The following is a 26,757-nucleotide window of genomic DNA, read 5'->3' as shown; positions in this document are numbered from 1 at the left end:
CCTCGGCCGAAAGCCTCGCACAGCCCACACCCACACCCACACGAGTCACCGCGGGCGGAAGGGGAGCGTCTGCGTGACACGCACAAACCTCCCCGGCTCCCCGCTGCTCCTGGGCGCTTCCAGTCGCTGCCGGCATGGGGAACATAACTTGTGTTCCTCAGGCACCTGGGAGGCTCAGAGGCTCTTTCAGAAGGAAGCCTTCGCTGAAGAAAGAGTAAGTACGCTTGCTTTTACTTTGGACTGCTTTTCAAGTGGTGCTGGCTTCCCTGCTGACTTTCTCCCATGCGAGGCACCACGCAGAACTGGGCTAGCAGCTGAGCCCCGCTCGGGAAACCCAGGAGTTATTTACGTGCTCAGCAGAATCGGGCTTTTGCATGGTTTCGCAGGGTGCTGGGCAGTGCCAAACGCGATCAGCTCACCACAAGCGCCTGGGAAGGAATTCTAGGGCTCTGCTGGCGGAGTATCCCAGCGACACTGCCCCCAGGAGAAACACGATTTATTTCATTCCACTTTGAAAATTAGAACTCCCCTCTATGGGACAGGCAGGGCAAGGTGCAGAACGCCTGACACTCCTTGTTTTCACTTGGCGATTTTTTTTATTCACGACGCCCAGAGCTGTGGTGCCGTGTTGTGAAAAAACAACAATCACACTCCTCTTGCTTTGGAGAGAAAGCCCCAAATCCCAACACTCTGCCCATACGATTTGACCTGCGTTTGTAACCCTGAAGGAAGGCACAACAGAAAATGTCCGTGAAATCCTCTGCGGACTTTGGTGCTGGGCTGGCCAGGGCAGCGTTCAGGTACCACAGCGATGGACGGCTGTCCCAAAATAGAGCCTACCAGGGAGTGCAGAGCAAGCTTCCCTGTGCACTGCCTTTCCCACTGCTCGTGCTCCCATCAGCGTAGTGACAGAGCTGCTGCCGTTACCCAAGCACATACGAAGCAGAGCCCTCCCCATCCTGAGCGCTCTGGGCTGGAAAGGAGCTCTGTCGGGAACCAGGGTGATTCCTCACGAACCTGCCGGCCCCATCTACGTTGGGTTCAGCATATGCGCTGGGCTTTGAGACAAACCCCATAAACTCTGCTAGGCTGAGGGGTTTCAAATCAAGAGGAGACACTGAAACCGTCCCCTTGGTCTCCTGCGCTGCCATAAATTGGGAGCAAATCTGTAGGAGTCTGTGGAGCTATTGTGGGGTAAAAGAGAGGGGATCAGCTGGGGAATTTGGACCCTGGAGGGCTGACATCAGGTAGCTGCAGTGGAGCAGCCAAGCCCCAGAGCACCTCCTGTCCTCACTGACTCCCGGCTTCCCATGCTCATGGCTCTCCGTGGAGATAAGCCTGGTTTCTGCTGAATGAAACGCTGCAATCTGGTTGAAAGAGAGAGCAACTGCTGGGAAGTCCCAACAAAGCAGTCCCAGTGCTTCTTAAACGGCATCAGTAACTGCTTGTTAATGGTGTGCATGCAAGGAGAAGCTGGGGGCCTTGCTGGGAGTGGAAGGAAGGAGAGAGGAAAACCACAAAGATAGAAATAAAACCTGTTTGTGAATGTATGTTGGCGTATGTGTACATACACATCTCCACTCCAGGGGCTTTGGAATAGTTGTCGGGACTGGGTTTGGTCTTTCTATTTTGCAGTGGAACATCTGGTCCCTCCGCTGATTTGGAGACACGGATGAGCCTAGCCGATTGTTTCGTTATGCAAAGACATGTAAAAAAGCAAAGAAACACCAACAAGTGCAGCACAAACCCCATTACAATTCTCCCAGGCTGTTTATCAGCCCTTTGCTGGGCTGGGATGATTAGAAAGCCCGTGACAAATTGCATACTTAGCTTTCTGGCTTCCTCATTTCTGGGCAGATTTCACTATGCATCAGCCTAGATCTGTGTTTGCATGTGTGTTTTGGTTTTTTTTCTCCTCTCTGTAGACAAAATGGCAAGAAAAAACTGCCCAGCTTTTTTGGTATAGAAGGGGAGCGGGAGAGGGATACGACCACAGACAAAATCCTGCAGTATATTCCAGGAAAGGCAAGTACAAACACATCCAACCCCCCTCCCCACTGCTCCCAGAGATTATTCCCACCCACCCCAAGGACAGCGCTGTGCGTAAGATGGGTCTGGATCTGGGGGGGTAGCAGCAGGTCTGTCTCAAGGAGATGGAGGTCACATCTGCAGCCCAGGAAGGGATGAGCCCTGTGCCCTTCACAGCAGCAGAGCTAGCTGCTCCAGGGTCCCCATGCAGGTGTTGAGGGGACCTGCCATCAGCCAAAACGTGTGACGGGGTGGGAGGGTCGTGCTGAGAGCAAAGCAGGCAGCATGGTGGGAATATCTCACACCCCCCTTTGCTCTTGGTTCTTTTGTTTCTGGGTAGCCTGTGAAGGAAGGGAAAATTAGAGTGAGCATTCAAAGGTAGGATGATTCATTCCCACGCTGGAATGAGACGGAGCTGGCAGTGGTATTAGCAATAAGCCTGGGAAGGTAATCGGGAGGGGCAGGTCTGTCCCAGGCACGTACCAGCCTTGTGGCCTTATGGCCCATTTCCCAGCACTGCTGAGGGAAAGCAGAGGTGAAATGATGAACCCCAGTATGTTTGCTCGGTCCCTTTGGGTGGGCCAGGGATGTGGATCGAGCTTCAGGGCCTGTTGAGCTGTACTGTGCATGCATCTCCCCCACTGCATGGCAAATAGGCTATGTGGATATGGGTGAAGGGGAAACTGAGGCAGAGACTCACAGCTAGACAGAGGTAATTTCAGAGAAGGTCAGCAGCAGGACATTCTCTCTTGGGTTTCAAGCTACTGGCTAGGTGTATTTCACTGGTGATGAGGTGCTTGTCAAGGGCTTGGTGTGTTGCAGGACCCAGTTCCGAGCAGCCCTGCTCACGTACTTTGGGTTGCTGCAGAGATTCAGACATCTGCTCCCCACAAGCAGGGACCCTGCAGTCCCTTTCCATTCAGCTGCTCCCAGGTTGGCCCTTTCCAACCGAAAGGACCTTTGCTTTTCCTCATGTGAGCCTGAGAAGGGAGCGGGACCGGGATCCTCCTCCTGGCTTGTGAGGTGGCCGTGGGTGAGTGCCATCCCCTCTCTTGGGGAACGTGTCCTGAACTGTACAGGTGGGAAGCACAGCAGAACTGGGACTGTTTCACAGTCCTGCCGTTATTGGTGAATGAGAGTAATGGGCGTGTGGCACGGGCATGGTTCTCTGCGGGACTCAGAAGGCATCCAGAAGGGTTGGGCAGCACTTGACGGGACCAGGTCCCAGACGGATCCTGGATACTTCCCCTGGGGAAGCAGGGAGAGCTGTCACGTTAGCGGATCCTGGAAAATGAATCCTGCAAGCTGACAGAACAAAGGTCACCGAGAGGTTATTCATTCGGGAGCACAGGAGAGTGTGGGATCTCTTCAGGGAAGGAAGGAGGGTGGAGCAGTTGTTTAGATGTTACCCTTGCCTGGGGCAGATGGGATTCAAACTCCCTGCTCAGCCACAAGCTTCTTGTGTGGCCTAGAGAAAGCCTTGGCTTAGTCCCTTTCCCACTCCTGTCTTTTCAGGAGAAACACCTCCGAGAGCGGGAGGTGACCAGCTGCTGCAGGGCCAGGTTAGAGAGGAGCCGTCAGCACGGGACTCTTCCGATGCAATCTCGGAGGAGATGGGGTTGCCAAACCTCTGGCCGTAGCAGGCAGTTTGGGAGTGGGGCAAGTGACATCCCCGAAAACCAGGCCCCCTCTGGACCCTGCCACGGGCAGCTGGCACACAAAGCCAGCGCCTTTTGCTCCCACCAACCTTCTGCCCTGTTTCCCACACTTCCCAGTTACGGCTTCTGTGAAGCCTAAGCAAAAGCGAGGGGGGAGGATGTGCCAGAAACCCGGTGCTTCTCATTTGCTTCTTTTATCATTAAACAGCAGCTTTCGGAGCCCCGGGGCACCAGCCTTGCAAGGCTGAGCTCTTCCTGCTGCCAGGGTTAGTGATTCAGCTGGGAGTCACTGGGGTCTGCAGGGGCTGAGGCAGGTTAATTATTAACTTGCTTTACCTGTAGGATAAGGCATCCGAGACAGAGGGAGAGAGCGAGAGAACATGTCAGGGCACTTGCACTGCACTGCCAGAGACCCGCTGCTTCGTCAAACCCTGAGAGGAACCAGGTTTCCAATGATCTGCACTGCCTCAAACCCAGCGGGATAGCTGAGCTAAGGGGAGCAGTGCTAATCAGGATGGGGCTGGGGGAGGAGAGTGCTTGCCACCAGCACAACCCAGCCAGGGGAGTAAACAGCTGGCTGGGGAGGGTTTCAGAGGAATGAGAAATGCTAGTCCCCTTTCATTTTGGCTGCACACTGAGGCATCCCCACGGTTTTGGGAGGTGCATGGGCCAGGGAGATAAGTGATGCTCGTGGAGGAGGCTGTGACAGCTCTGGTCCCCAACCCTCACAGGACACCGTGGGGTTCCCAGTGCCGCTTTTTGGGGGATGGCCAGATGCAGGCCACGCTGGTGACTATAAACCTGTCTCAGAGAGAGCAGGGATGCATTTGTGGGTCTGAGCCCAGAGACATCTGAGATTCAGCAGGAGCTGTTTTCTCCAGAGCTTGGGTTTAGGCAAGTCCTCCGCATCCTAGGAAATTGCTGTTGTACCTAAGCAGATGGTCAGGAGTTTATGGGAAGCACCGTCAACCTTACAAAGAAATAAAAGACCTGAACAGTCCCACTTCTTCCTGCGAAACCACAATACCTGATCATGAGTGATAAGACTGCTGGGGCTTGGAAGACTGGTGTGGCACGGGCGGATGGGGCCTGCTGCGTGGCAGCCTGCAGCTGAAGGGGCGGCAGGAGATTTTAGTGACGTGATCCCATTTTGTCCATGGTCTTGGAGATGCCCCCATGCTTAGCCACTAAATCCAGCTGTCTTCTCAGTCTTGCTGCAAACCCTTGCGAGCTGGGGTTGCTAGATGCTTCTTTGGGAGAGGGAGGTGTTCACGTTAATTTGTTTCTTGCCACATGAACGGTGGCAGTGGAAGCTCTCCCTTTCCCTCCTGATCCCGGGAGGATCCCTGTGGAAGCTGGCGGGTTGGCTGAGCTCTTTGCCAAAAATGCCGCTGGATTCCCAGCTCCCAGGTTGCTTTTGCTTCTTGGGGCCTTACTTATTACTGGGGAACTTGGCTGCCACGTTCCAGGCAGCAGCATCACCCAGGCAGCTGGTAGCCGGCGTTGCTGCTTATCGCTGTGTCCGTAATTTCATTACTTTATCGTCTCCCCCCTCCCTGTTGCTGGTTGCTGCCCTTATCCAAGCAGTGTTTTGGTTTTGCTGCCACAGCTGTCAGGTGATCAGTTGCTCTTTGTTCTGACAGCGGCTTGTAGCACAAATGTAATCTTTTCCTACGCTTAATTGCCTCTCAGTGAGGCCATTAATTGGCAGCCAGCAGGTTCCCACCTCCAGGGGAGGACCTGGGTATGTGTTCATGGGTACTGCGCGGAGCCAGCTGGAAAAGCTGGAGGGAGACTTTGAGCAGAGAAGGGGTTAACGTGTGTCCTAAAAAGAGTTATCTAAATTCAGTGAGGCCCTGGAAGGAACCCCAAGCTTTGCGGGTGAAAGGATCCCGACAGCATTAGGTTCCTGTTACTGGTTCACCAGCTCCCCTCTGGCCTGAGCGCTGCCGATGTCCCTGGCATGGTTATGAGAGGGGTTAATCTCATGCCGGAGGGGTGAGTCATGGAGGCCCCAGCAAGACAGATCTGGTTAGCTCTGCTGGCTCTTCATTTATCATGGGGCTTACGCAGCTGTCTCCTTGGCACGGTGCACTGGGAGCAGGCACACACGGGCCGGACAGGTTGGGCAGCGGGGAAGCGCTGGCTGCTGGAAGCCCCTGGCTCTGCGGGGTGACAGGCTGTCACTGGATCCCTGCTGAGCCCCGGCAGCCCGCTCCCTGCTCATTCCTGGAAATGCTGTTTGGACAGAAGCGTATGAGGCCCGGGGAGCCACATGCCACCGCTACACCCTGCCTCCCAGCTCCAGCACGGCCATGCCCTCGCTGGAAGTATCCCCAGGAAATGCAGCCGCCGGTGCTCGGAGTGGGGTCCCACCAAGGTGGCCTCACAGCCTGGCGACTGAGCAGCAGGGCAAACCTTGCATCTCCCACCTACCTTTCTCTTTTGCTTGGGAATGAATATCCCGGAGTCTGTGACGTGTCTAACAAAGCTGACATTTAAGACTCAGATATGCAAGTTGGGTGTTGACCTGGGGGGAATCAGTGGTGTCTGTGACCTCTCTGAGATACAGCCCTTCCCTTCTCCCCAAGGAAATCAACCGACCCCCAGAAATAAAAACGTTCTTCCCAGAGAAACTGCAGGGAGAGCTTTCCACCCCTGGGATTTATGCGGTATCCAGACAGTGCAACAGCAACCCCGGGCTGTGAGCAGTGGAGTGCCGCAGGGGTGTGGGTTTGTGCCATTGCGCAGAAGGAAGAATTTCCGTATACCCAGAATGCAGGAAATAAGGGAACCCCCGCAGCCCTGAGTGCTATCTCCCTCTCACGTCAGCCCTTGCTCTCCCCCGGTGCTTGCTGGCTTCCCTTAGGTTTTTGCGCTGACAGTGAGCAGCTTCACGACTCAGTGCCTCGCAGCTGCTTTTATGGCTGTGGGACTCTGCCTCAAAAGTGTCTGGGCACCTGAAACAACAGATTCCACCTAGAGAAACCGAGAGATCCGAGCAGATGGGAGAGCTGAGGAATCCAGGTGGAACTAGAGCAAAGAAAACCTTTCCACTAACCCCAGTGGAAGACAAGCTGTGTTTGCTTAGCCTTGATTGGTCCTTGTTCCAGTGAATTTGATTAGGAAGGCAGGAGGTCGTCCGTGGAGTTGGGAGACCCTAAATGTAGGATGTGCTTCTGCACCCCTTCTTTCCCAACCCAGAAAACCTCCCTTTAGGTCAGTATCTCCCCCTGCCTAGGGAGGACAGCCTCCCAGCAGTAACCGAACCCCAGCTCCACGCTGGCATGGAGACCCACCAACAAACAGCCCAGCCTGGGTGCCTTTCTGAGGAAGCCCTTCTGGGAAGATGTCCTGGGAATGTCTCTTCCCAACATCAGGCCCCCACCTCCCACCGGCTCTGATTTGTTTTTCCTGAATCCTTGGTGCAGAGTATTCAGAACCAGGAAAACCAGAAAGAAAACTTGGACCAGAGGTTCCCCAGCCTGTTCAAGAAGGGACGAAGGAAAACGGTTGTCAGGAATCTGGGGAAAATGATCTATTACTCCAAGGTCAAGTTTAAGTTTCAGCACTGCCAGGTAAGCTGCAGCACCTGTTTGTGGGTGTTTCTCTTCCCAGGCACGGAGTGACCCTGCAGGACTGGGAAGTAAAGTGTAATTCTGGGAAATGTGACTCACGGAGACTTCCTCGGGCTACTGCGTGGCCCAGGGACTTCTGCTGCTACGCGGTACATGGGTACCAGCTGGCGCCCACCGGCTCCCATCCCAACGGGGACCTGGGCCATGCTTCCGTGCCCAGCTGCTGGGCTGGCAGCAGATCCACCAGTAGAGATGCAGTGATGGCCCTTGGATAAGCGACCGCTGGCTTTTCTGTGGACCGATCAGTCTGAGATGCAGAGGGAAGCTGGGAGGAGGAAGGCATCCTGAGATAAACACCAAAACGTGTCTTTTCTGCAGGAGGTGAATGACTGCTTCTTGGAGCTGTTCCAGTCTTACCTGTACTTCCAGTCTATGGGCTCCAGCGGACTCACCTACCAGGTAGGGCATCTCCCAGACGCTGCAGCAAGCACTGGGGAGTCCGGGCAGTATGGCCAGGCTGGGGGCACTGGGTGGACGGGATGGGACAGGGCAGGGGACTCTGCTTCTGGGGCTGCCACTGGCCTCCTCTAGGTGATCTCAGCAAGTCCCTTCCCGTGGATGCCAAGGTCCTGGGGGAAGAGAGCATTTCTTCCTAAGGACTGCACCCAGACAACTTCAGTTTCACCTGGGTCCTTGGCCTTGTCTGTGGGGAGAGATAAAGGACCCCACGGAGGTGGGATAGGGGCTTGTGCAGGGCTGGCAGGCAGGACCAGGGATGGGAGGCATTTAGGCTACCTTGGCTTATCTTTGTGTAGAGCACCAAGCAGAGAGAGCTGTGCCTCGGTAAGGGTCAGAGCTCCTATTGCTCAAAATCCCACTGGCCTCGGTGCCAATGGTGGACTTGGCCCTGGCTTCTGAACCAAGGGGGAGTTCTTCACCTGCAGGGCGGAGAAAGAGGCATGTGGGAGAGGGTGGAAAGAAAAAACTGAGGGCAGCCTTGGGGAGCTATCCTGGCAAACCGTTCATCAATCTTTTAACCTGATGATGCTGGTGAATTACAAACAATAGGCTTTTTTGCACATGCAGCCAAAAAATCACAGCCGAACAAACAGGAAGCCCTGAATGTGCTTTCCCTCCACATGAGTGAGTAACTAAAACTGAGCATGGCTGTTTTGTAGATGTTCGTAAAATTCGTTCCTTTTAGAAATGATTTATTGTCTTCTAGGTGACTTGAGGTTAATGCAATATGCCAATACAATCTCCTGAGTCATCCAGCAACCCAGCCTTCAACTGGAAAGACACATGTCAGAATACAAACAATATTACAAAATCCCCCATCTACTTTATAAACAGCTCCTTAGATTATTAATTCTAGAGGAATTAAAAAGGAATTAATGCGCCAGTGCTGGCCCCTAGACATCACAGCAATTAGCATCTTTTACAGCCCTTGTTTAGAAAGCCCAAGGTGGGGAGCACAACTTGTCATATGTTCCTGTGCTTCGTTATAGTGGGACTCTGATGGAGTGTAGAAACCGGACAGCTCAATTTTACTTTATGGTCATTTACATCTTTCTTGTGTTAAGCCAGCATTGTTTTGCTGAGGTTTCTCTTAAAACTGGAGGACTTGGAATATAAAGAAAGTGTTCTTTCCAGCATGGCAGCTAATTACTGCAGTACTGGCCCCACGGAGCCCAGGGAGCTGCTGAACGTGCTTCCTCTGGGGGCTGTGCTGGATCAAAGTCCCAAATGTTTCCCCTCAGAGCAATGTTTTGCAGTCTAACATCGTGAGCCACAGCAACCTGCTGGTGCCAAGTCTGGACTTCCAGTCTCCTACGGCAAACAGGCATTAATTGCAGAGCCTCCCTGCGGGCTGCCCCCCAAAATAATGGTGTGTTCTTCTTATGCAGGGACTGCTGCCTTTAAAAGAGCTGAATGTGTGTGAAATTGAGAATGGGAAGAGCACCGGGCAGGAGGATCACGCTTTCCGCATTGCAGGTTGGTGCCTCTCCGTTTGCTTTGAACAGAGAACAGAGGGTGTATGAATCACGACTGTCTCTGCTCTTTGTCCCACTCTGACCTAGTCCCAGAGAAGAACCACATTGTGGAAAGAGGTTGTAGAGAGCTGAAGCTTTTCCTCCCAGCATTCGCATCTTGCTCCTAAACACCTGGACAGTGATGCCCAGGGCTGCAGGCAGGGAAGGGACTGGATAGGGACTGCAGAGGAAGGATGGTCCTGTGCTCCAGCTGGTTAGTACTCAGGACACATGGTGACAGTTCCCACCTCTGCCCAGTCATTTGCTCTTTGTGCACCACATTTGAATGAAGGAATGGAATAAAACTCCTTCTCTCACCTCTTGTCGCCATATGAGCCCCGAGGCCAGGGAGTGACTCCGAGCAGGCACGTGTACAGCGCTGTGCGTGCTGATGTATGGCACTGCTCAAGTACACAGGATGGGCAACAGTGCCGAGAGGTGAGTTGCTTCTACCAATAATGCCAGGCTGGTGCTCTCAGGACCCGATGTTACTTCACCAACTCTTCCCTCACCAGCACTCCTGCCTCCACAAGCTTCTTAAACTTTTCTCTGAGTGATCTTGCTTTATAAAAGTTTTCCTGGGATAACAACCGGTCTGCAGCTTGGCTGGAGGCTTCTTTGGGCTTAGTCATTGCTGAATCACAGCAGTCGCAAGTCCCCAAGAGTAGCAGTTAAAGCATGAAGTACACAGAAGTAAGTAAATAACCCAGTAACGATACAGAGCCAAGAAAGCTCATTTGTGTCCTAGGCCCACTGTCCATGTACTCTGGTGTCCTCTGTTAGAGAGAAAGTTATACAATGGCCGCTCAAACAAAAGAATTACATAAATTATAACAAGGAGCTGATACAAACGACACATTAATTTTAAGGGCTGCTGAGCTGTGGTCTCGTTACACTGTACTAGGCAGGGCTCTCCAACTCTTTTTGGGAGTCTGTAAAATGAAGGAAAACTTCTCCCAGGCGTAACCGGTCAGGGGCATCTGCACTGGGGTGGGTGGACTTGTTCTGCTTGTATTAAAACACGCAGGAGTGTGGCTGGGTGGAAAATTGCCTCAAACTTTGTTGGGTTTGTGTCCTGCTTAGGGAAAGAACAAACCGAGGCCTTTCTGATAGAGAGTGCTGTATATATCAGGAAGCGGCGACACGAAGCAACCAGGGAGGTAGCGATATTTAGGATCGCCGGGAGATCAGTGGAGCAGTTTTATTTTTCTGCTAGAGGGGGAGAAATCAAGGCACGGAGGGGATAAGAGCCTTGTCCGTGGTCCCACACAGGGTCTGGGTGGAAGTCTTTTGTCTCATGACTCTGAGACACAACAGACACGCATCCATTCTCTTGTGAAATCCCGTGGCATCAGTAGTTCCCCATGGACTGCACTTTCTAGGGTAGCTCAGTATGTCAGAAGATGCCGGCACGATCATTGGAAGTGTGGAGGTGGAGTGTGACAACGAAGCCTGGCAGCGTGCAGAGCCATCCATCCCTCAGTGCACTGGCACGGAGAAGTGGACGGCGGCTGGCCATCACCTTGGCTTTGTGGTCCATCTCGTGCACAGCCTCCGATGCTGATGTTGTTGTTGAGCACCTTGAGCTACCTCTGCCTCACCTGCAAACGTTGCAGCTTTTTAGTGTCTCCAGACTGAGAGACTTCGGTGGGAGTAAACTGCTGCTGCTCTGGGAAGGGGCTTTCTTCCTTCCAATGTTCCTCTGGAAGCATTCTCAAGGAAAGAGGAAGGACAAGACAGGAGAAAAGAGCACGAGGGCCGGCACAGGTTGCTCAGCATGGCTGTGTCATGGCCCTGCCGCAAACACGCCCTTGGGGCTGAGGGAAATGTCAGCAACTGAATTAGCAGCAGCCTTTCAGGCTCTGCTTCACAGCCTCCCCAGCAGCTCCTTGCACGAGCTTCAGCCATGTCTCAGGCTTCAGGCTTAGGCAGGAGTTTCTCTTCTCATTTTCTCTTCCTTTGGGGCCCCTTTTAGATGTGGCAACGTGAGCAGCCCTCAGGATATGTCTGAAAGGCTGGCCTTAGAGGAGGTGGCAGAGCAAGCAGTGCCATGTTAAGGGTCATGCCCCACCAGAAAGATTCCTGCTGTTTGTATAAGGGCCTGGATGCCCAGAGAAGTATTCAGACCTGCCAGAAGATCTAGATAACGTTAGCACCTTTATACCCTCCTAGCAACTCTATAAAGTAGGGAATCACTTTATCTCCATTGCAAAGACAGGGGAACCAAGGCAAGAGGAGACAAGAGGGCTCCAGAGCCACAATGGTACATAGACGCTTGGATGCCCAGTAATTCTTGACACCTAATTATCACTGTAACGGCTCTGAATGGCATGATGTATGGAAAGTCACTCAGGGAGTCTCTGCCTCAGTTTCCCCACCTCTGCTTTGTCTGTATTAGTGCGTTTCCTGACAGACAGAGGTGTTTCAAAGTCTTAATTAACTGTTGCTCATAAGTAATGCAGGAATTATGGGATGAAAGACTCCACAGAAGGGCAAAGTATCATGCTTATTCAGTGCACTTGCTTATCTGAATACTTCCAAGTCCCGCAAAGCCGGATCTTATTGAGCATGCACCAAGTATGGTTTAATATGAGATCACCGGTAAATTATTAATCATAACATACATTCTGCAGCCTGCCAGAAATGATTATTAACGTCACTAGGTTATGTCTGTAGTGAGTAGCAGAGGGTGTGTGAGACTTTTTGCTCGTGCTACTAAGCGAATGATAGCTGGAAACATTAAAATCAACAAGATATAGGGCTGTTCCTCCCTTCAAGAGTATGTCTGAGAGCAGCTTCAGCTTGTCTGGCACAGATTATATTTGGTGAAGCAATAAATAAACAGCGTCAGAAAGCTACTGATGTTCTACATATTGAGGCCAAAGTGAAACTAAGAAATAGCATGAAACTTTTGCATTGAGTTAGGCTGTCTGCAGCAGCACGTTGTGATAGTCTCTGCCCGCAGAGATGCTTTTCACAAACTGTTGGGGACTTTTAAAGCTGAAATCTGTCTGTTGATTTCAAGCTTGACTTTTGTACTGTCTTCGGTTTCTGTTCTTGGCCTGGTTTTGGACTGAAAAGTGGCTGGTGGTCAGAGCTAGGTGGGCTGGGGGGGCTTCACAAACTGTTGGGGACTTTTAAAGCTGAAATCTGTCTGTTGATTTCAAGCTTGACTTTTGTACTGTCTTCGGTTTCTGTTCTTGGCCTGGTTTTGGACTGAAAAGTGGCTGGTGGTCAGAGCTAGATGTGGCTGCGTGAGCAGGCGGTGAGGAGGTGCTGGAGCAGTCCCTGCCGGGGAGCTCCCCAGCAGACTGATGAGAGGCAATGTGCTCAGGGTAGTGGCAGGAAGGACTGGAGCATGATGGCAACAGAGCAATGCACTCGCAGGCAACCCACAGTGTGATGTCGAGCATAACAGCTCTGGCCAGCTGATTACTTGTTGATGCTGCAATTGGTGCCCTTATCTGCCCAGCTCATCTTGTATCTCGCATACCTAGGTCCTCTGCTGAATCCTCTTATTGTGTTCTGCCCTACTGAGTCAGAGCTGAAGCAGTGGCTTTACCACCTGGAGAAACAGATCCAGCTAAATGGAGGAAGCCTTGGCTTGCCCTTCCTCTCTCAGGTTAGTGTCTTGGGACGATGAGGTGCGCAACCGTTTCCCATGCTGTGGGCTCGGAGCTGAATGACGGGGGAAGCTGGGCCAGTTGGGTGGGTGCTGCACTGTTCTGCTGTGTTCAGTGGGAGGGATAATCTCTGCGGCCAGCCTCTCTCAACCATTTTCACCACACTTCTAGGCGCTCACCTAACACCTTCCTCATCCAGAATCCTGAGTGCCCCATGGGGCTCTGGGCGCCTCCTCCGGGCTGGAGAGCTTGAGCAGAGGGCTGGGGATGGAAAGGGAGAGGGGCTCTGGGTCCACTTCCAAATGCTCCTTGCTGTGCTTGCTGCTCTTTCAAAATGTTGGAAGGAGACGTGGGGTTAACTCCTGGCCTAATCCCCCTTTTCCAGGCCAGCTGCTTGAGTGCTTCACTACATCAGTCAGGGAGCTGCCCCTCTGGCGTGATGCAGAGGGGTTTTGGTGCCACTCGTACCACTGCCAGCAGCTGCCAGGGCTGTGCACGGTCTGTAATTCAGCCCTTCTGACGCGTGGCAATTGACCCCTCTCCGCCAGCAGCACGTACCAGCCTTGCCAGGGCGGTGGCCTGGGCTGGGGCAGCAGCGTGGCAAGGGCCTGCGTGTGGCACCGGCTGCTTGCTGCCCGAGGCACCTGTCTGTTTGCCAGTGCCTAGAGCTGGCCCTGGGCAATACGTCTCACAGCTCTCCCTTCCTTTAGTTATTCCACCACCCCTAAAATAACCGTGGATAGACATGCTAATTACCCACAGTTGACAGACATGTTCTTGCTTGGGAACTCCTCTGCCCGTGGAGGAACCCTGTATTTGTGTTCAGATGTCCTTAGGAGCTTAGGTCTGTGCAACCAGCACCTGAGTGAATGTGGGATTTCAGTCCGAATGGCAACCCCAAAGGTGCTCTGTACTGCTGAGACCTGACAGCAGCTTGCTGCATTTCTGCTGCCTGTGTGCGCGCACACAGCTTCAAATTTTGGAGCTTGCCTTGTGTGCAGTCTCCTGCGAGGGAAGGGTGCAAAAAGAAAGGCTTTGCAAGAGGGCCTGGCAGGGCGTGTGCGCTGAAAGGGAGACCTGCGACCCAGAAGTGCCACCACCACAGCCTCTGAAGGGTCAGAGGTTTGGGTCTGGTTCGGAGAAATTCTCACACAGTTGGCTGCTTGTGCAATTATCCAGAGTTTGCAAAACATTTGGAGGGGGAGACTGGAACCGGGGCCTAGAAAACAGGACCAGATTCGAGAGACCTGGCTTCTTTTCCAGTCTCTGCGGGGTGTTTTACTTCTCTCCCTGTCTTCATCTCCCCACTTGTAAAACAGAGGTAGTCCCCTTTGAAAGGCAATGTACAGATGATGCTAGGTACCAAGTATGTTTATTCAGTCCCAGCTGGAAAACTGGCTCCTGCACAGATTTATTTACTCTTTTGGGCTTCTGCCACACTTGAAAAGTGTCCTGAGATGGGCCACGTGGTAGCTAAACTCTTAGGGGAGGACATGTCCACCCTGCTTCTCAGTCCTGCTCCTGTCCCTAGAACGACTGGAAGCAGAGCTCCATGGGGAAGGAGGAGCTGCGGTGGTCCGTGCAGAACATGCCTGTCCAGGAGTGGAGAGGGACCCAGCGGGAATCCCTAGGCGATGTCCTCTGTGTTTCCAAAGTGAAGCTTCAGCATCTGCCTTTCCAGGTAGGACACACCTCTGGGGAGCAACCTCCTGTCAGCATGGCTCAGAAAAGGCAAGGGATGGAGTGACTAGCGCAGACTCCTGCCTACCTGCTGCCACTAATCCAGCAGGTCCCTGAAGGGTCCTTTTACCCACATCCCGGTAAATGGAAAAAGGTTTGTTACTGCTCCTGTGGCCCAGCAGTGGTGCTTGGGGACAGCACATGCACAAGTGTTTGCAGGACAGCGCTGGCAGCTGGAGCTGGCAGGAATCGCCTGTGGAGCCCAGTTGCAGGGAAGCAGCTCAGCTGTTCCCAGAGCCCTTGCCTCAGGCTGCGCTCAGAGAGACAAAGTAAAGGGCTCTCCAGATCTGAGCCCTGTCCGGCTGTTCACAGGGAACCCTCTTCCTCTTTACTTTCCAAGGAGCAGCATGACCGGCTGTTGGTGCTTTACCCGTCCACACTGGTGATAGTATCTGAAGAGCGCAACAGCCTCTGTTTTAAGGTAAGTTCATTTTGGAGCACCTTCCTGCTGTCTCTCACCCATCCACAGTGGCCGTTTCAGCACTTCTTTGGCTTGTTGCTCCCCTCCACCTGGGTTCCCTTGTGCTTCTCATGTTGGCAAGGGCTTTCCCTCCACACTGCTCCCTTGCCAGCTGGTAGGTGAGCAGAAGGATGTTGCAAGCTATCTTCCCATGAGAAACACCTTGCCCTCCTACAAAAGCCCAGGGGGAAAGGAGCTGGATGCCAAGGAATCTGAGTCTCTGGGAGGAGGGAGGCTGGCATGTTTCTGTGTGGTTATGCTGGCGGAGAGCCTGGCTCGCTTGCTTGAGACAGGAGCTGGAACAGCCCCAGAGAGTGCCCCCGCGGGGGCTTGGCTTCCCAGGCCCCGCTCTGTGGGACCGCTTGAAAGCAGGTAGTATCCAGGCAGCACATCTGATGCTCGTGGGGAAGGGCAAAGGCAGTTAGTTGGCTGGCGGGCAGAGAGGGGAGGCTGCTGCTGGTGCACTGCATTTGCTGCTCTTTCCCTCTGTGGAGCAAGGGCCCTGAGCAATGTCTGGGCATGCCAGCGGAAGGGTCAACAAGGATGTGGAGGCCTGAGTGCCCCAGGGGATGTGAGAAGAGCTTCTCTAGTCCACTGGTGTGTCTTTGCTTGTAGGAGCAATGCTGGGAGCCTCAGCACAGACGGGCAGTGGCACTGTGGGCTCTGGGAGCTGCATCCGCATTGCTTGCAGTCTGAATGGCCCTTAAACTTGATTGCCAACATCCATCTCAGACATCATTGCAATGGCTATTAAACAGCTCTGTGCTTTCTGGCCCCGTTTTCCTGTGCTAGAACAAATGTGCCAAAAGAGCGCTGAACTGTCTCTGAACCTGCAGGTGCAGCACCACTGGCACATGGCAGAGCGGAGCTGAGCTGCTCCTCCAGAGGAGCAGCATCCTTCTTAGTCACTGAGAGAGGAGCCAGTGACAAGGAAACCCTGCAGAGATTGAGGGCTTGTGAAATTCAGTGTGAACTCACTGGGGTCCTTCTTCACATGATTTCACCATGTCCACCTCAGGCCCCAAGCTATGCAGGCTGCTTTTAATTCAAGGGTGGGAAGACCTGCATAGAGCATCTCCCTGGCCAGAGGAGATGGCTGTGCCTGCAATGGGAAGGGGTGTGAGGAGGGACATATGCCAGCGAAAGCTCTCCTCCATCCCCAGTGCAACAGCGGAGGGTGTTTTCCAGCAGCCAGTGGCTTGTGTGACACACCTCAGACAGAGCTTGTTTTCGGGAACATGTTGTTTGCAGCTCCTGGGAATGGGGCATCACGTAAGGGGGCCTTGGGCTGGGCTCTCAGATTAACTCATCTCTTTTGAAACCTTAAACCAGATTTGTCTGCCCTGTCCGTGCAATGTTCCCTTCCCACGGTGCATGAGCGTTGGTCCCCGGGCGTCTCGCTCGCTGGGGTAATGGCAGGGATCTGCGCAGCCGAGTGCAGGCAGGAGGTGATTCACCAGCCTGTGACACTGCAGTGGGAACCTGATTTTCCACAGGCATGTCAGGGCACAGGAGCCTTCTCCCAGGGCTTCTGCAAATTAACTTCCCTTCCCTGCGAGCAGACGCTGAGCCCTACAATTTGTGTGTGAAGGAATAGCCTGGCCCTTTTGTTGTTCAGTTTCATACAAACCACAGGAGCTGCCGCTGCCAAGTTTGTGTGTGGGACAGGGGAAGGGAAGGCAGGGGCTGAGCCTGCTGGGATGGGGCTCACCCAAAGCAGCAGGCTCTGGCTCACCACAGGTTCACGCTGTGCCTGGGGGAGGACGGAGGGGCTCTCTGCAGCTGATGTGCATGTTATTTGCGGGATGCTGCTGCACTTCCCTAGGTGGGACTCTAGCCCCTGGGTATTTCAGCCCCCTCCCACGGACAGGGGGATGTTGCCTTAGGGAGGATGGAGCACAGGGCACCTGGGGGAAGCCCTACGCAGTCATCCTCGGTGGCAGGAGGGCTTGCTCGAATGTGCCGGAGAGCTGAGGAGCGGCAGGAGGAGGCGGCACTGTCCCCTTCCACACGCAGCCTTGCAGCACCTGCGCCGGCTGAAGCATCAAAGTCCATTTCTTACAGCAGCAGGGAAAAACGAGTCACGGAGCATTGCATGAGCTTTCCCTCCCAAGGTCAGCCTTCCTGTACTGCTCAGCCCATAAATCACTTTCGGTGCAGGAGAAATACCACAGAAGCCTGCGTGTGCCCACAGGCTATTGCAGAGAGGCAGCTGGCCAGCACAAACCGCGGACGCCCCGGCTGAGCTCCACGTTTCCCTTGTGGCAAAGCTGTCACGTCGGCCGCATTCCCCAGAGCCTATGTAGCTGGGACAGCTTTGCAGTGAGGACATGATGAGGGGTTTCTTCTAGACACCGTATTTTGCAGCCCCTAAACTTAGGCAAATAAATCCTAACTGATTGCACCTTTCGAGACGGCCTTCGGCTAAATGACAGGGCTTTGCTCCTGCATTCTGTGCTTCCTCCGCTGCTGGGCATGGGGGAGAGCGGCATGAGGTGGGAACTTCGTTTCCTGAGCGCTCCCCAGACCCTGTCTTTGCCATCCCGGACAGGAGCTGCTCCCAGGGCCATTGCCACCAGCTGCCCCCGCCTAGTGGTCCGTGCCCACAGACAGGGTTAGGGTGACATCCGGGTGAGGTGAACAGGGGCTTAAGGAACAAAGAAACTGTGTGTCACTCAGTTTCCCCCTGCTCAGAGAAAGAGATGAGAAGTAAAGCAATGAGCTCATCTGTGAGATGGTTCCAGTGCAAAGTCTGCTTCAGCTGCTCTCCCAGGACTGTTCTTGTTCTATTTATGTAAGGAAAATTCAGCTTGGGGAGCCCCAAAGAAAGAGGAGACCTAGATCCTAATTCAGTGTTGACAAACCCTTGGCCCTTCTGCCAGGTTGCCCATCACAGAGAATTAAACTGTCAGCAATGACACTTAAAGGACATCTGGCAGCAGGCAGCAGAGCAGGGCTCTGATGCTGGACTGAGGATGGGGCGCAGCTGCAGGAGCAGAAGAGGTCTGGATACTGCCTGTTCCCGCCCGTCCCACAGAGCTCACGGGAGAGCTGGGCCTGGCACAGACCAGCGCCTGTGGCAGATGCAGGGATGGCCAGGGGACACCAGGTTATGGCAGAGAGGACAGTGGTCTGGATGTGCATGCAAAGGCACTATTGCACTTAGGGGCAATAGCACGTGGTATCTTCTAACTCCAGTTTTTCCAGGGGCTGGGGACAGGCTGCTTTAGCTTCTCTGCCTCCACTCCCTGCTAATCAGATGCAGGGATGGCCAGGGGACACTGGCAGATGGCAGAGAGGACAGTGGCGGATGTGCATGCAAAGGCACTATTGCACTTATAGCACGTGGTATCTTCTAACTCCAGTTTTTCCAGGGGCTGGGGACAGGCTGCTTTAGCTTCTCTGCCTCCACTCCCTGCTAATAGGAACATAGATGCAGTGCCTGCCGGGGGCAAACCCCACTCCCATCACAGGAGTGGCATTCACAACTGTGCTGTATAGCACAAGAGCTCACGTTTCACCAGCTGGCATTTACAGGGCTCAACCCTGTCTTTGTAAGACTTTGCAGGGTATGGATTGTGGGGATTCCTGTTTGCAAGGCTGGAAGTCCCAATCCAGCAACTAAAACCTTGTTCAGGACCATGTTTGCAAAATTTTCTGGAGAAGTCAGCCATTAAACCATGGGAAACTGTTGAAAACAGCTAGAAGGCAAGGAGTGTTTTTCCAAGCTCAGGTCTCAGGAGGGGCTTTGTAAGAACAAAGCTTACAGAAACGGCTCGTGCAGTCACGCTGGCTTCAGAGGCTTTGTTCCTGCAATAAGGCTGGTGGTGGGAGAGCGAGCTGTGAGCAGGGAGGGTGAGTTTACTGGGACAAGGCTGAGTCAATCTGCTGGAGAGAGTTCTCCAACGTGCCTGTGCCCCACACCTATGCGAGTACAGAGGTACCCAAGTCCTCACCCAGATTAGCAGCAGCTTGGGTGCCTCTCATCTCCTGCAGACCTAGCCTAGGGGATTTAGGCACTAAGCATCCCCTTCCTCCTCCCCTTCCCTGCAGAGGACCCTGAGGGGGTTGCCAGCGGGGCCGAGGTGCACCTTCTCCCCACGCCGCATGAAGAGCAGCCAAGATCCTGCCAGCCTCGCCCCGTCCTCACCGCTGGCCCTGCGCTAGGGGCTTCCCTCGTGCTCCCAGCTAAGCTGGCAAAACTTTGCAGTAGGCTCCTAAAGCCTCTTGGCTTCCCTGACGGGAAAGCCCCTGTAGAAGCGGAGTTTCGCCGGCCAGGTGCCTGCAGAGGCTCCAGCCCTCAAGCGGGCAGGGGCAGCCAGGTTGTCCTCCCCGCTCCGCCTGTCTGCTGTACCGCACGGACTGTGAGCTGCACTCAGCTGTGCGGTCCTAAGCCAGCTTCTCTCTCCGACAGGGCGAGCTGCCACTCAACGCCATCCAAGTGCTTTTTGAAGAGAATGAGAAAACCTCCTTTTTAATAGAAGGTGCGTATCTGGCATGCCGAGGGGTGTGCTGGCAGCAGCCACGGAGGTCTCTGGGGTCGGGCTGGTTTCGCTAAGCTGCTGTGGCCATCTTCCTGGCTGCGCTCGCTCATGTCGGCACCCAAGCTCTGTGAACTGAACTGCTTGGAAATCTTGGACTGTCTGTGCCCTGGCTGCGGTGCAGGGCCTGGCTTTGCTGGCAGGGAGAGGCTGTGAAGTAGCGGCAGCGCTTGCGCCAGGGCAAGCTTGTCACAGCATGGCTGCACAGGTTCCCTCTCATTTAGATCTGGCCTGTGTTTGCCCCTGTCCTACATTCAGCCAGGCGCAAATGGTCAGCACCGAAGGCAGAGCATTCCCGTTGTCCCTGCACCAGTCTCAGGGTCTCCAGACCCCAGGAGAAGGTGGGGAGGGATGGAGCAAGGGGATTCCCATGGGTTTCTGAAGGAAGCAACGCAGACTGTCGATCAAACCTAGTAACAACAGTGAGTGATGTTTTTACAGGCCGACTAATCAATTCAATCCGGGTGATCTGCCGCAGCTATGATGATTACCAGGAGTGGCTCTACTGTCTCAAAACAGCCCAGTTTCGAAACGCCGACTCCTCCCTCTCTGGATCAGAGAGTTTCTCAGGATCAAAGCTGCCACACCCGGGCCAGGTAACAGATGTTTTGGGCTTGCGTGGTAATCAATAGATGTCTCCCAGGACTCCTGTCTGTCTTATCTCTGGCCACGTGCGAGTATTCTTGTGACACAGCAGGCTGCTTCAAGTCCCCTGCTTGAAGGCTGTCATGAAGTTGCTGATCCCTGCAAATTATTTTGAAGCCCTGTATTACATTATATGGGCATATACTATATTAAATTCCTTCAAAAGGAGACCCCTGGCCATAGGCTGCGACAGTGTTGTGCAGTGAGGCATCGGCACAAGGACATTAACAGGGTCTTGCAAGGAAGGGGAGACCCACCCTGCCAGCACTGCAGCCAGGACGGGGTCAGGGTGCCCGAGCACCCTTCACCCCTCTACAAGCCCTCGTCATTCACCCTTGTCACCCCTGCAAACCGGACTCAGCCACCCGCTCAGCCCTAGAGGGCAGCACACCCCGCCGCACCGGGCACGGCTGCCCCGGGCAGCTGCTCGCCATGCGGGCACAGCCCAGGCCCAGGTCTGGCCCCGGCGTGTGGGCACGGAGGACTGGGCTGGGCTGGCCCAGCGACGCTCAGGCAGGAGATGGGGCTGGGGTGGGATGTGCCTGCAGCCACGCAGAGGGCTGTTCCTATGTGCTGTTCTTCTCTCCCATCTAGTTTGCTGGCAGCGGGAGAGGGTCGCTCACTTCTGATGGCCGTACAAACTCTTGGGCATCGGGAGGGAGAGTGGCCACCTTAACACACCTCTCCCAGAACAGCGGCTCTCTCCCTGATGGACAGTCCTTCGTGCTGATGCCTGAGAGCAGGGTGCTCGAAGACCCCCTCTCCCCTGGCTATTCCCAGCCTCTCCACGTAAGTGAACCCCCCAAAAGCCTGGGATGCATGCGGGGACAGACACTGCCTTTGAGCAGAGCGGTCTATCCAGGTGCCCGGATGGGCTGAGCTCGGGCGGTCAGTGTTTGCTCTGCGGCATAACAAATCCATGCCTGGAGCCTGTATTTGTCCTGGCTCAGCTTTGTCATTGCTGATAAAGGAAAAGTCTGCTGAAGGGTCCCATCCCAATATTCCACTCTGCATAAGGGTTGTTTGTACACATTGCAAAAGGGCAAATGGGACTGTTCAAAGGTCAGGAAATCCCAAAGTAAAAGCCCGTGGGTAGGTGGAGGTGATGGGCTAGGCAGGCCTTTGCTCTGACCCTGTGCAGCATTCGTATGTCCGGGGCTGTGTGCGTGTGCGGGGAGGAGCGCGTGGGGCATGGGCCTGGCCGCAGGACCACGCCGATGCACGAGCGCAGCGCGACGCCCGCAGCAGCAGCCCTAGAAGGGGAGTGCCTTGCGTTGGCTGCAGCTGGGTCTGTGTACCTGGGGCTGGCCTGAGGAGAGCCAGCTCCGGGGTCTGTCTTCTTGTTTCAGTGCCTGGCGCAGGCCAGCTGGCCAAGTACGGGGCTGCCCGCACAGGACCTGCGGAGGGGGGGCAGCGCCAGAAAGTCCAAGGGCAAATGTGGGCCTTGTGGCCAGCAGCTGCCCAGCCAGGACACGGAGAGGACCATCTGCAGCCTCATTCCTGAAAACCCCAACGGCGAGCTCCTGTCCTCGGTGTACAACGAGCCATACTCCGCACACAGCTCGCAGCATCACCCTGCAGCTCCCCCGCCACACCTGGACCTGAGCAACGTAAGGGGGCTGGGACGCAGTGGGGCTGCCCTCCTGCCTGGGAAGGGTCGAGCAGCAGAGGAACTGGTGCACGGTTCGCGTTTTCCTTACAGTGCTACTTGCAGGAATAGCTGTCCTGGCAGGTGCTCTAGGGCAGGCACGAAACCCGTTTCCATTTGAAAATGGCCCATGGGAGGTGAGGTTAAACACAGCAAATGGAGCAACATCTCTTGGAGCTCTGAGATGCTGGGCACTAATTCCTGAGGCAACACGAGCGCCAGTGCTCTGCAAGTAGGAGTGTTGTTATTTCATAGGACACAGCCTCTTCTTCCGAGGGCTTTCCAGCATGTGTCCATCACTGGTTTAGTGTGTGATGCCACGTTTCCCTCCCCTCAGCCTCAATGAGTGTGCATCTGCCTTGCGCCCAGGGAAGTCCCCTTGTTAGCACAGACAGCTACAGTCGGGAGTCAGCCCTCACGGCTGAGCAGCATTTGGGACTTGAATTGCAGGGAGATTCCCCGCTCCGATCCCTCCTGGGGATGAATTGCAAGTAGGGAACAGCTTGTCATGTTCCTGTTTCAATTCTGCCTTTTAGCTGAACAGATGGAGCTTGGTGGGAAGTCAGCCCTCGACAGCTTCCAGCTCCCTGGAGAAGCCGACCATGCCCCGCTCCCCCTTGTACGCTGACCCCTATATGCCCAGCTCCCCCAGCGCTCGCAGCGTGGCAGGCTCCAGCTTCCTGGAAGAGGTACCCTGCGCGTTTGCTGCTGGTTACGGCCCTGACTCAGCACACAGGCTTTTGGCTCCAGAAATCATGCCTCGGGCCATTTCTTTTCCTGCTGTCTGCCCGAGCCTGAGCGGGATGTGGAAACGCCAGGCCTGCATTTCGGGGTGGGGCAGGGCACAGCATAGTTCTCTGTTTTTTCAAGCCAGGACAGAGTCAGAGGGGAACAGGTTTCCCCTGTCTTATCACTGGATGCCAGCATCACAACAATCCCAGGAAGAGCCAGAAACCGCAAAACAGAGACTCAGATGTGATCCAGTCTACAGAAACTGGAGATGAGTCAGACACAGAGACCACTTTATCCACCCCCAAAAATTCCAGCTGTGATAACTGAGTGCCTATTAAAGGCTACATTTCTAGTTTTGCACATCTCTTGGGAAGAGACTATTTCTGAGTCTGTGGCTGGCATCCCCCGTACTGCTGAAGTCTTCCCTTCCCTTGGAGGGTTCTTCCTGACTGCTCTCTGTCCTTCCTCGTCCCCTGAGCTGCCAGTGGGTTTCATCCTACTACCTTCACATCTGGCCAACTTCCACTACCTTTGTGGGTCATTGCGAGGGACCCGCAGCCATTCTTCCTTTCCCATCTAAGGCCTTCAGGATTGGAATGTAGTAGAATTTGCAAGGCAAGCAGAAAACCTTGGTTTGCCCTAAGTTCATAGCAGGGCTAGCTTACAGGTGGGAAGCAGCCAGTCAGTGTTCCCAAACTCTCCATTGCAGGTATCAAATCTAGAGTTTGTTTTGGTTAAGTTCCTGCAGTGTCACGGACAGACAGGTTCAGCACAGGCGAACGGATGCCCAGCCCTCCCGGTATCCCAGCATCTCTCTCTGCAGAAGAGGAATTGCCAGCCCCTGCCCAGCAGTCACTGCAGAGAGGTGCCTGCGGCTCCGAGTTACAGCACCCCTGGCACCTCATGCCGTCTCCAGCTGCGGCCTCCTCCTGATGCTTCTTATCTTGAAGATGTGAGTTTGTAAATGCAGTCCTCGTGCCCCACACTGTGCAGGCTGCAGGGGAATACATAGGGTTGCAGGGGTCCCAGCTTGCCTTTCTCTGGGCTGGAAGAGTGGTCAGTCACTGCAGGGCTCTGAGCCCTTTGCTCTGTGACGGGGTGCATCTTGAGGAGCAGGGATGGGGGAACCAACAGAGGACTGATTCCTGGTGTGTGGTATCCCAGGACTGCAGTGCTAAGTCACCCTCATCAGTGCGTCTCTTTCTTTTCAGGTCTCTTCTCTGCGAGAGGAACATCTGGGCCCTTCATTGCAGCCACCAGGTGAGACTCGTAGAAGGCTGCTTGGGTGCTGCAGCCCACCCTGCCTCTCCAGTGTCTGTCTCCATAAGCGTCATTCAAAGCAAGGCTGAGAGGGAGCATGGGGACTCATGCGTGCCCTTCCTCCTGCTTCCCCATGGTGGGACTGAGTCTGTCACCCTGCCCCTTGCCTGTGTCTGTCTGGTGGAGGCCATTGCCTTGGCTTCCACTGACTGCCCACCAGCTCTGGCCACCCATCACACGTGAGGGCTTGTGGTTTGTTCTGTGGCACACTTGCAGCTTCCGCTGCTTTGCCCAGATCTAGTTGCTCCTGGGCTGCGATTTTGCTGACCCTCGTGCGTTCTCTCTGCTGACGAAGGAGAAGGCAGCCGCTGGGTTGCTCATGAGCTCTCTGAGCGCTTTGGTCTGTTTTTCTGCAGATGGGAATTTTGGCACTTACGACCTGCCAGAGGCCAGCTGCCCACACCGCGACTCCGCAGCCTACCACGACTATGCTGAGCTCCAGAGCTTCCAGAGCGACTTCAGCTATGACAACCTGTGGGAAGCCGAGGCGAAGGAGCCGGGCACCCCGCACGCCTCCCCGGCTCCCGGCCAGCAGTTTTACCAGGCCTGAGGGAAGGCCTCCAGAGCCAGGCACAGAAAAGCCCCCGGGCTCTTTTCTTACTGGGCTTCCCTCCAGGGTGAGGAGCCTGGGGCGTACAAAGCAAAGGGAAGGGCCCTGCTCTGCAAAAGGCTGGCTCTCATGTCCTGGCAGGTCCAGAGTTCAAACTTCTCCCCTAAATCTGAGGATGGGAGTAAAGCACAAAAGTGACAGCCTCTGCGGATCCGGAGGAGCAGCGTGTGTGCCGTGCCAAGGAGCACGCTCTGCGTCTGCCCTAGCTCAGGGAGCCCTGGCTAGGGAACAGCATTGCCCCCCTGAAAATAAAAGGAAGAACAAAAAGCTGGTCAGGCTCCCTCAGATAAAAGGTGTTCAGATGGAGCAGTCACTCAAAGGGGCCAAAGAAAAGGGCTGGGTTGTTTGGCTGGGTTAGTTTGATCATTTTCCTTTTTACCAGAGCCCTCAGGCTGGTCACTTTGAGGATCCACTGATCCCTGAGAACAGCTGTTAAGCCAAACCTTCCCCCCATTGAGCTCTGAAGTCTGCAAAGATGCATGAGACATGCCCCATTGTGGTATATAAGGTTGGTAGCAATAGCTGTGCTCATAGGATTGTCTTCCTGCAAGATCAGAGTTACCTGACAGAGATGGAGGAAAAAATCCAGATCTGGGCAGAACTTTATGCAAAAAATTCTTTCCTGCCAGTGCTGGCTCCAAACCATGGTGGTGACCTGCAATATTATGAGCCTGATACCTCGGCAGATGGAATCAAGAAATGTGCTTCCAGCAAATATGCCAAGTGGCTTGTGTTTACCAAGGTCTTCCCTGGAAAGGATGCCCTAGATTCCTCTTAGGGGACCGCGTCCTTTCCTCCCACCCCTCTGCACATTTCTGGACTTGCACTAAATGCTGCCTATGAATATCTAAGCAGGAAGGGAAGGAAAATTCACTGCAAGCCAAACTCCAGTACAGCCACAACACTCCAGTGATCAGAGCAATGCCAGTGTGGGCTGCAACCTCTCTCTTCCCCCCTCCAGAGCAGCAGCGAGACCAGGACACAAACAACAGGGGACAGAGTCTCAGTGCTATCGTTTTCCAGCCTCTTAGGCCAGATCCAGGTCAGCAGCAAATCCAAATGTTTTTACCTGGGGCTCTAAATTCTTAACCTTTGTTCCCTAAAGAGGCTGCAAACCAAACATATTAACAAAATCTCTATTTTTGTTCTTTCACAAAACAGTCCAGGAGCTCTTTGTACTTGAATATCTATGTATTACATTGTACTTTTTTTTTTTTTCTGAAGGTATCCAACAAAGTTTACATGCAAGGTTTGAGTGGATTATATGTATTTAACGTGTAAATGTGACAAAGTTGAAGATCTATTTAATTTTCTAGCTGTGGATGGCGTTCAGTACTGTAGAATGGGCAGCTGTCTGCACATTTGTGTGTGTGTTGGTTTGGGTCTTCTAGCTGTTATTGTTTTGTTTCAGGTTTACTTTCATTTTGGGAAGATTTGTATCTAATAACTTAACCCCAAAAGGATCTATTTATTCAGAACAAAGTTGCACTAGGGAACATCAGAAGCACATAGTACGCTGGGAGGCAGCCATGCTCATGAGCTCCTATGAACACATTGACTTTGAAGATGGTCACCATGATCTTTTTAATTGGGTTTCAACAGTGATATCTGCAATGTATCAAAAGGGAAAAGCCCCTCCCTATTGCTGTAAAAGTTCCCTGGTGGATTTCTGTGAGACTGGACAATTGCAATACACATTCTTCTGGAATACTTTTCTTCTCTTTTTCTTTGCCATCATCTGGTTTGATGGAGGCGAATTTTTGTCCGTTGCTGCTGTCCTTTCCAAAGCCCTTCCTCCCTTGAGAGCTTTGGGTCCCTGGGTCCAGGAGGATTTCCAGAGTGCTGACTGTCTCTTGTTCGGGTCAGGCACTTGTAAACACCTAATCCTAGAGCAAAGTCTCCCCTGCATTTGTCCGGCAACGAGATCTGGCTAGAGGTTTAATGCCAAAGCTAATCAGACTTTGCTTCAGCCCTGTGTTCTGGGGGTCTTGGAAAGGTGCTCTGTAAAAATCAGTTGGTGACTCCAAATGGCTCCGTGCACTTGTGCAGCTGGGAATGCCCGTGCCGTGCTGTGGCTCGGGATGGTCTGTGCTGTCTGCTCTCTAGCCTGGGGGAAACCTGGGTGAACTGAGTGGGACGCA

The 26,757-nt window shown here is 53.9% G+C and overlaps 1 protein-coding gene across 1 annotated transcript; it reads left to right on the top strand.

The window, feature by feature from the left end:
• The first annotated feature begins 44 nt into the window (after positions 1–44).
• PLEKHN1 (pleckstrin homology domain containing N1) lies at positions 45–26,324 on the top strand. Its single transcript, XM_009274197.2, has 16 exons — positions 45–214; positions 1,926–2,025; positions 7,118–7,264; positions 7,643–7,723; positions 9,172–9,259; positions 12,795–12,919; positions 14,452–14,601; positions 15,001–15,081; positions 19,535–19,604; positions 20,103–20,257; positions 20,901–21,095; positions 21,656–21,916; positions 22,491–22,643; positions 23,426–23,638; positions 23,898–23,946; positions 24,363–26,324. The coding sequence occupies exons 1-16, from the start codon at positions 135–137 to the stop codon at positions 24,554–24,556; spliced, it is 2,142 nt and encodes a 713-aa protein (XP_009272472.1). The 5' UTR covers positions 45–134; the 3' UTR covers positions 24,557–26,324.
• Positions 26,325–26,757: the final 433 nt, after the last annotated feature.

The sequence above is a fragment of the Aptenodytes forsteri genome, unplaced genomic scaffold (assembly GCF_000699145.1).
Source record: "Aptenodytes forsteri isolate BGI_AS27 unplaced genomic scaffold, ASM69914v1 Scaffold16, whole genome shotgun sequence".
Classification (NCBI taxonomy): Eukaryota; Metazoa; Chordata; class Aves; order Sphenisciformes; family Spheniscidae; genus Aptenodytes; species Aptenodytes forsteri.
Note: the sequence above shows the minus strand (reverse complement) of the source record. Positions and strands in the feature narration are given on the sequence as shown.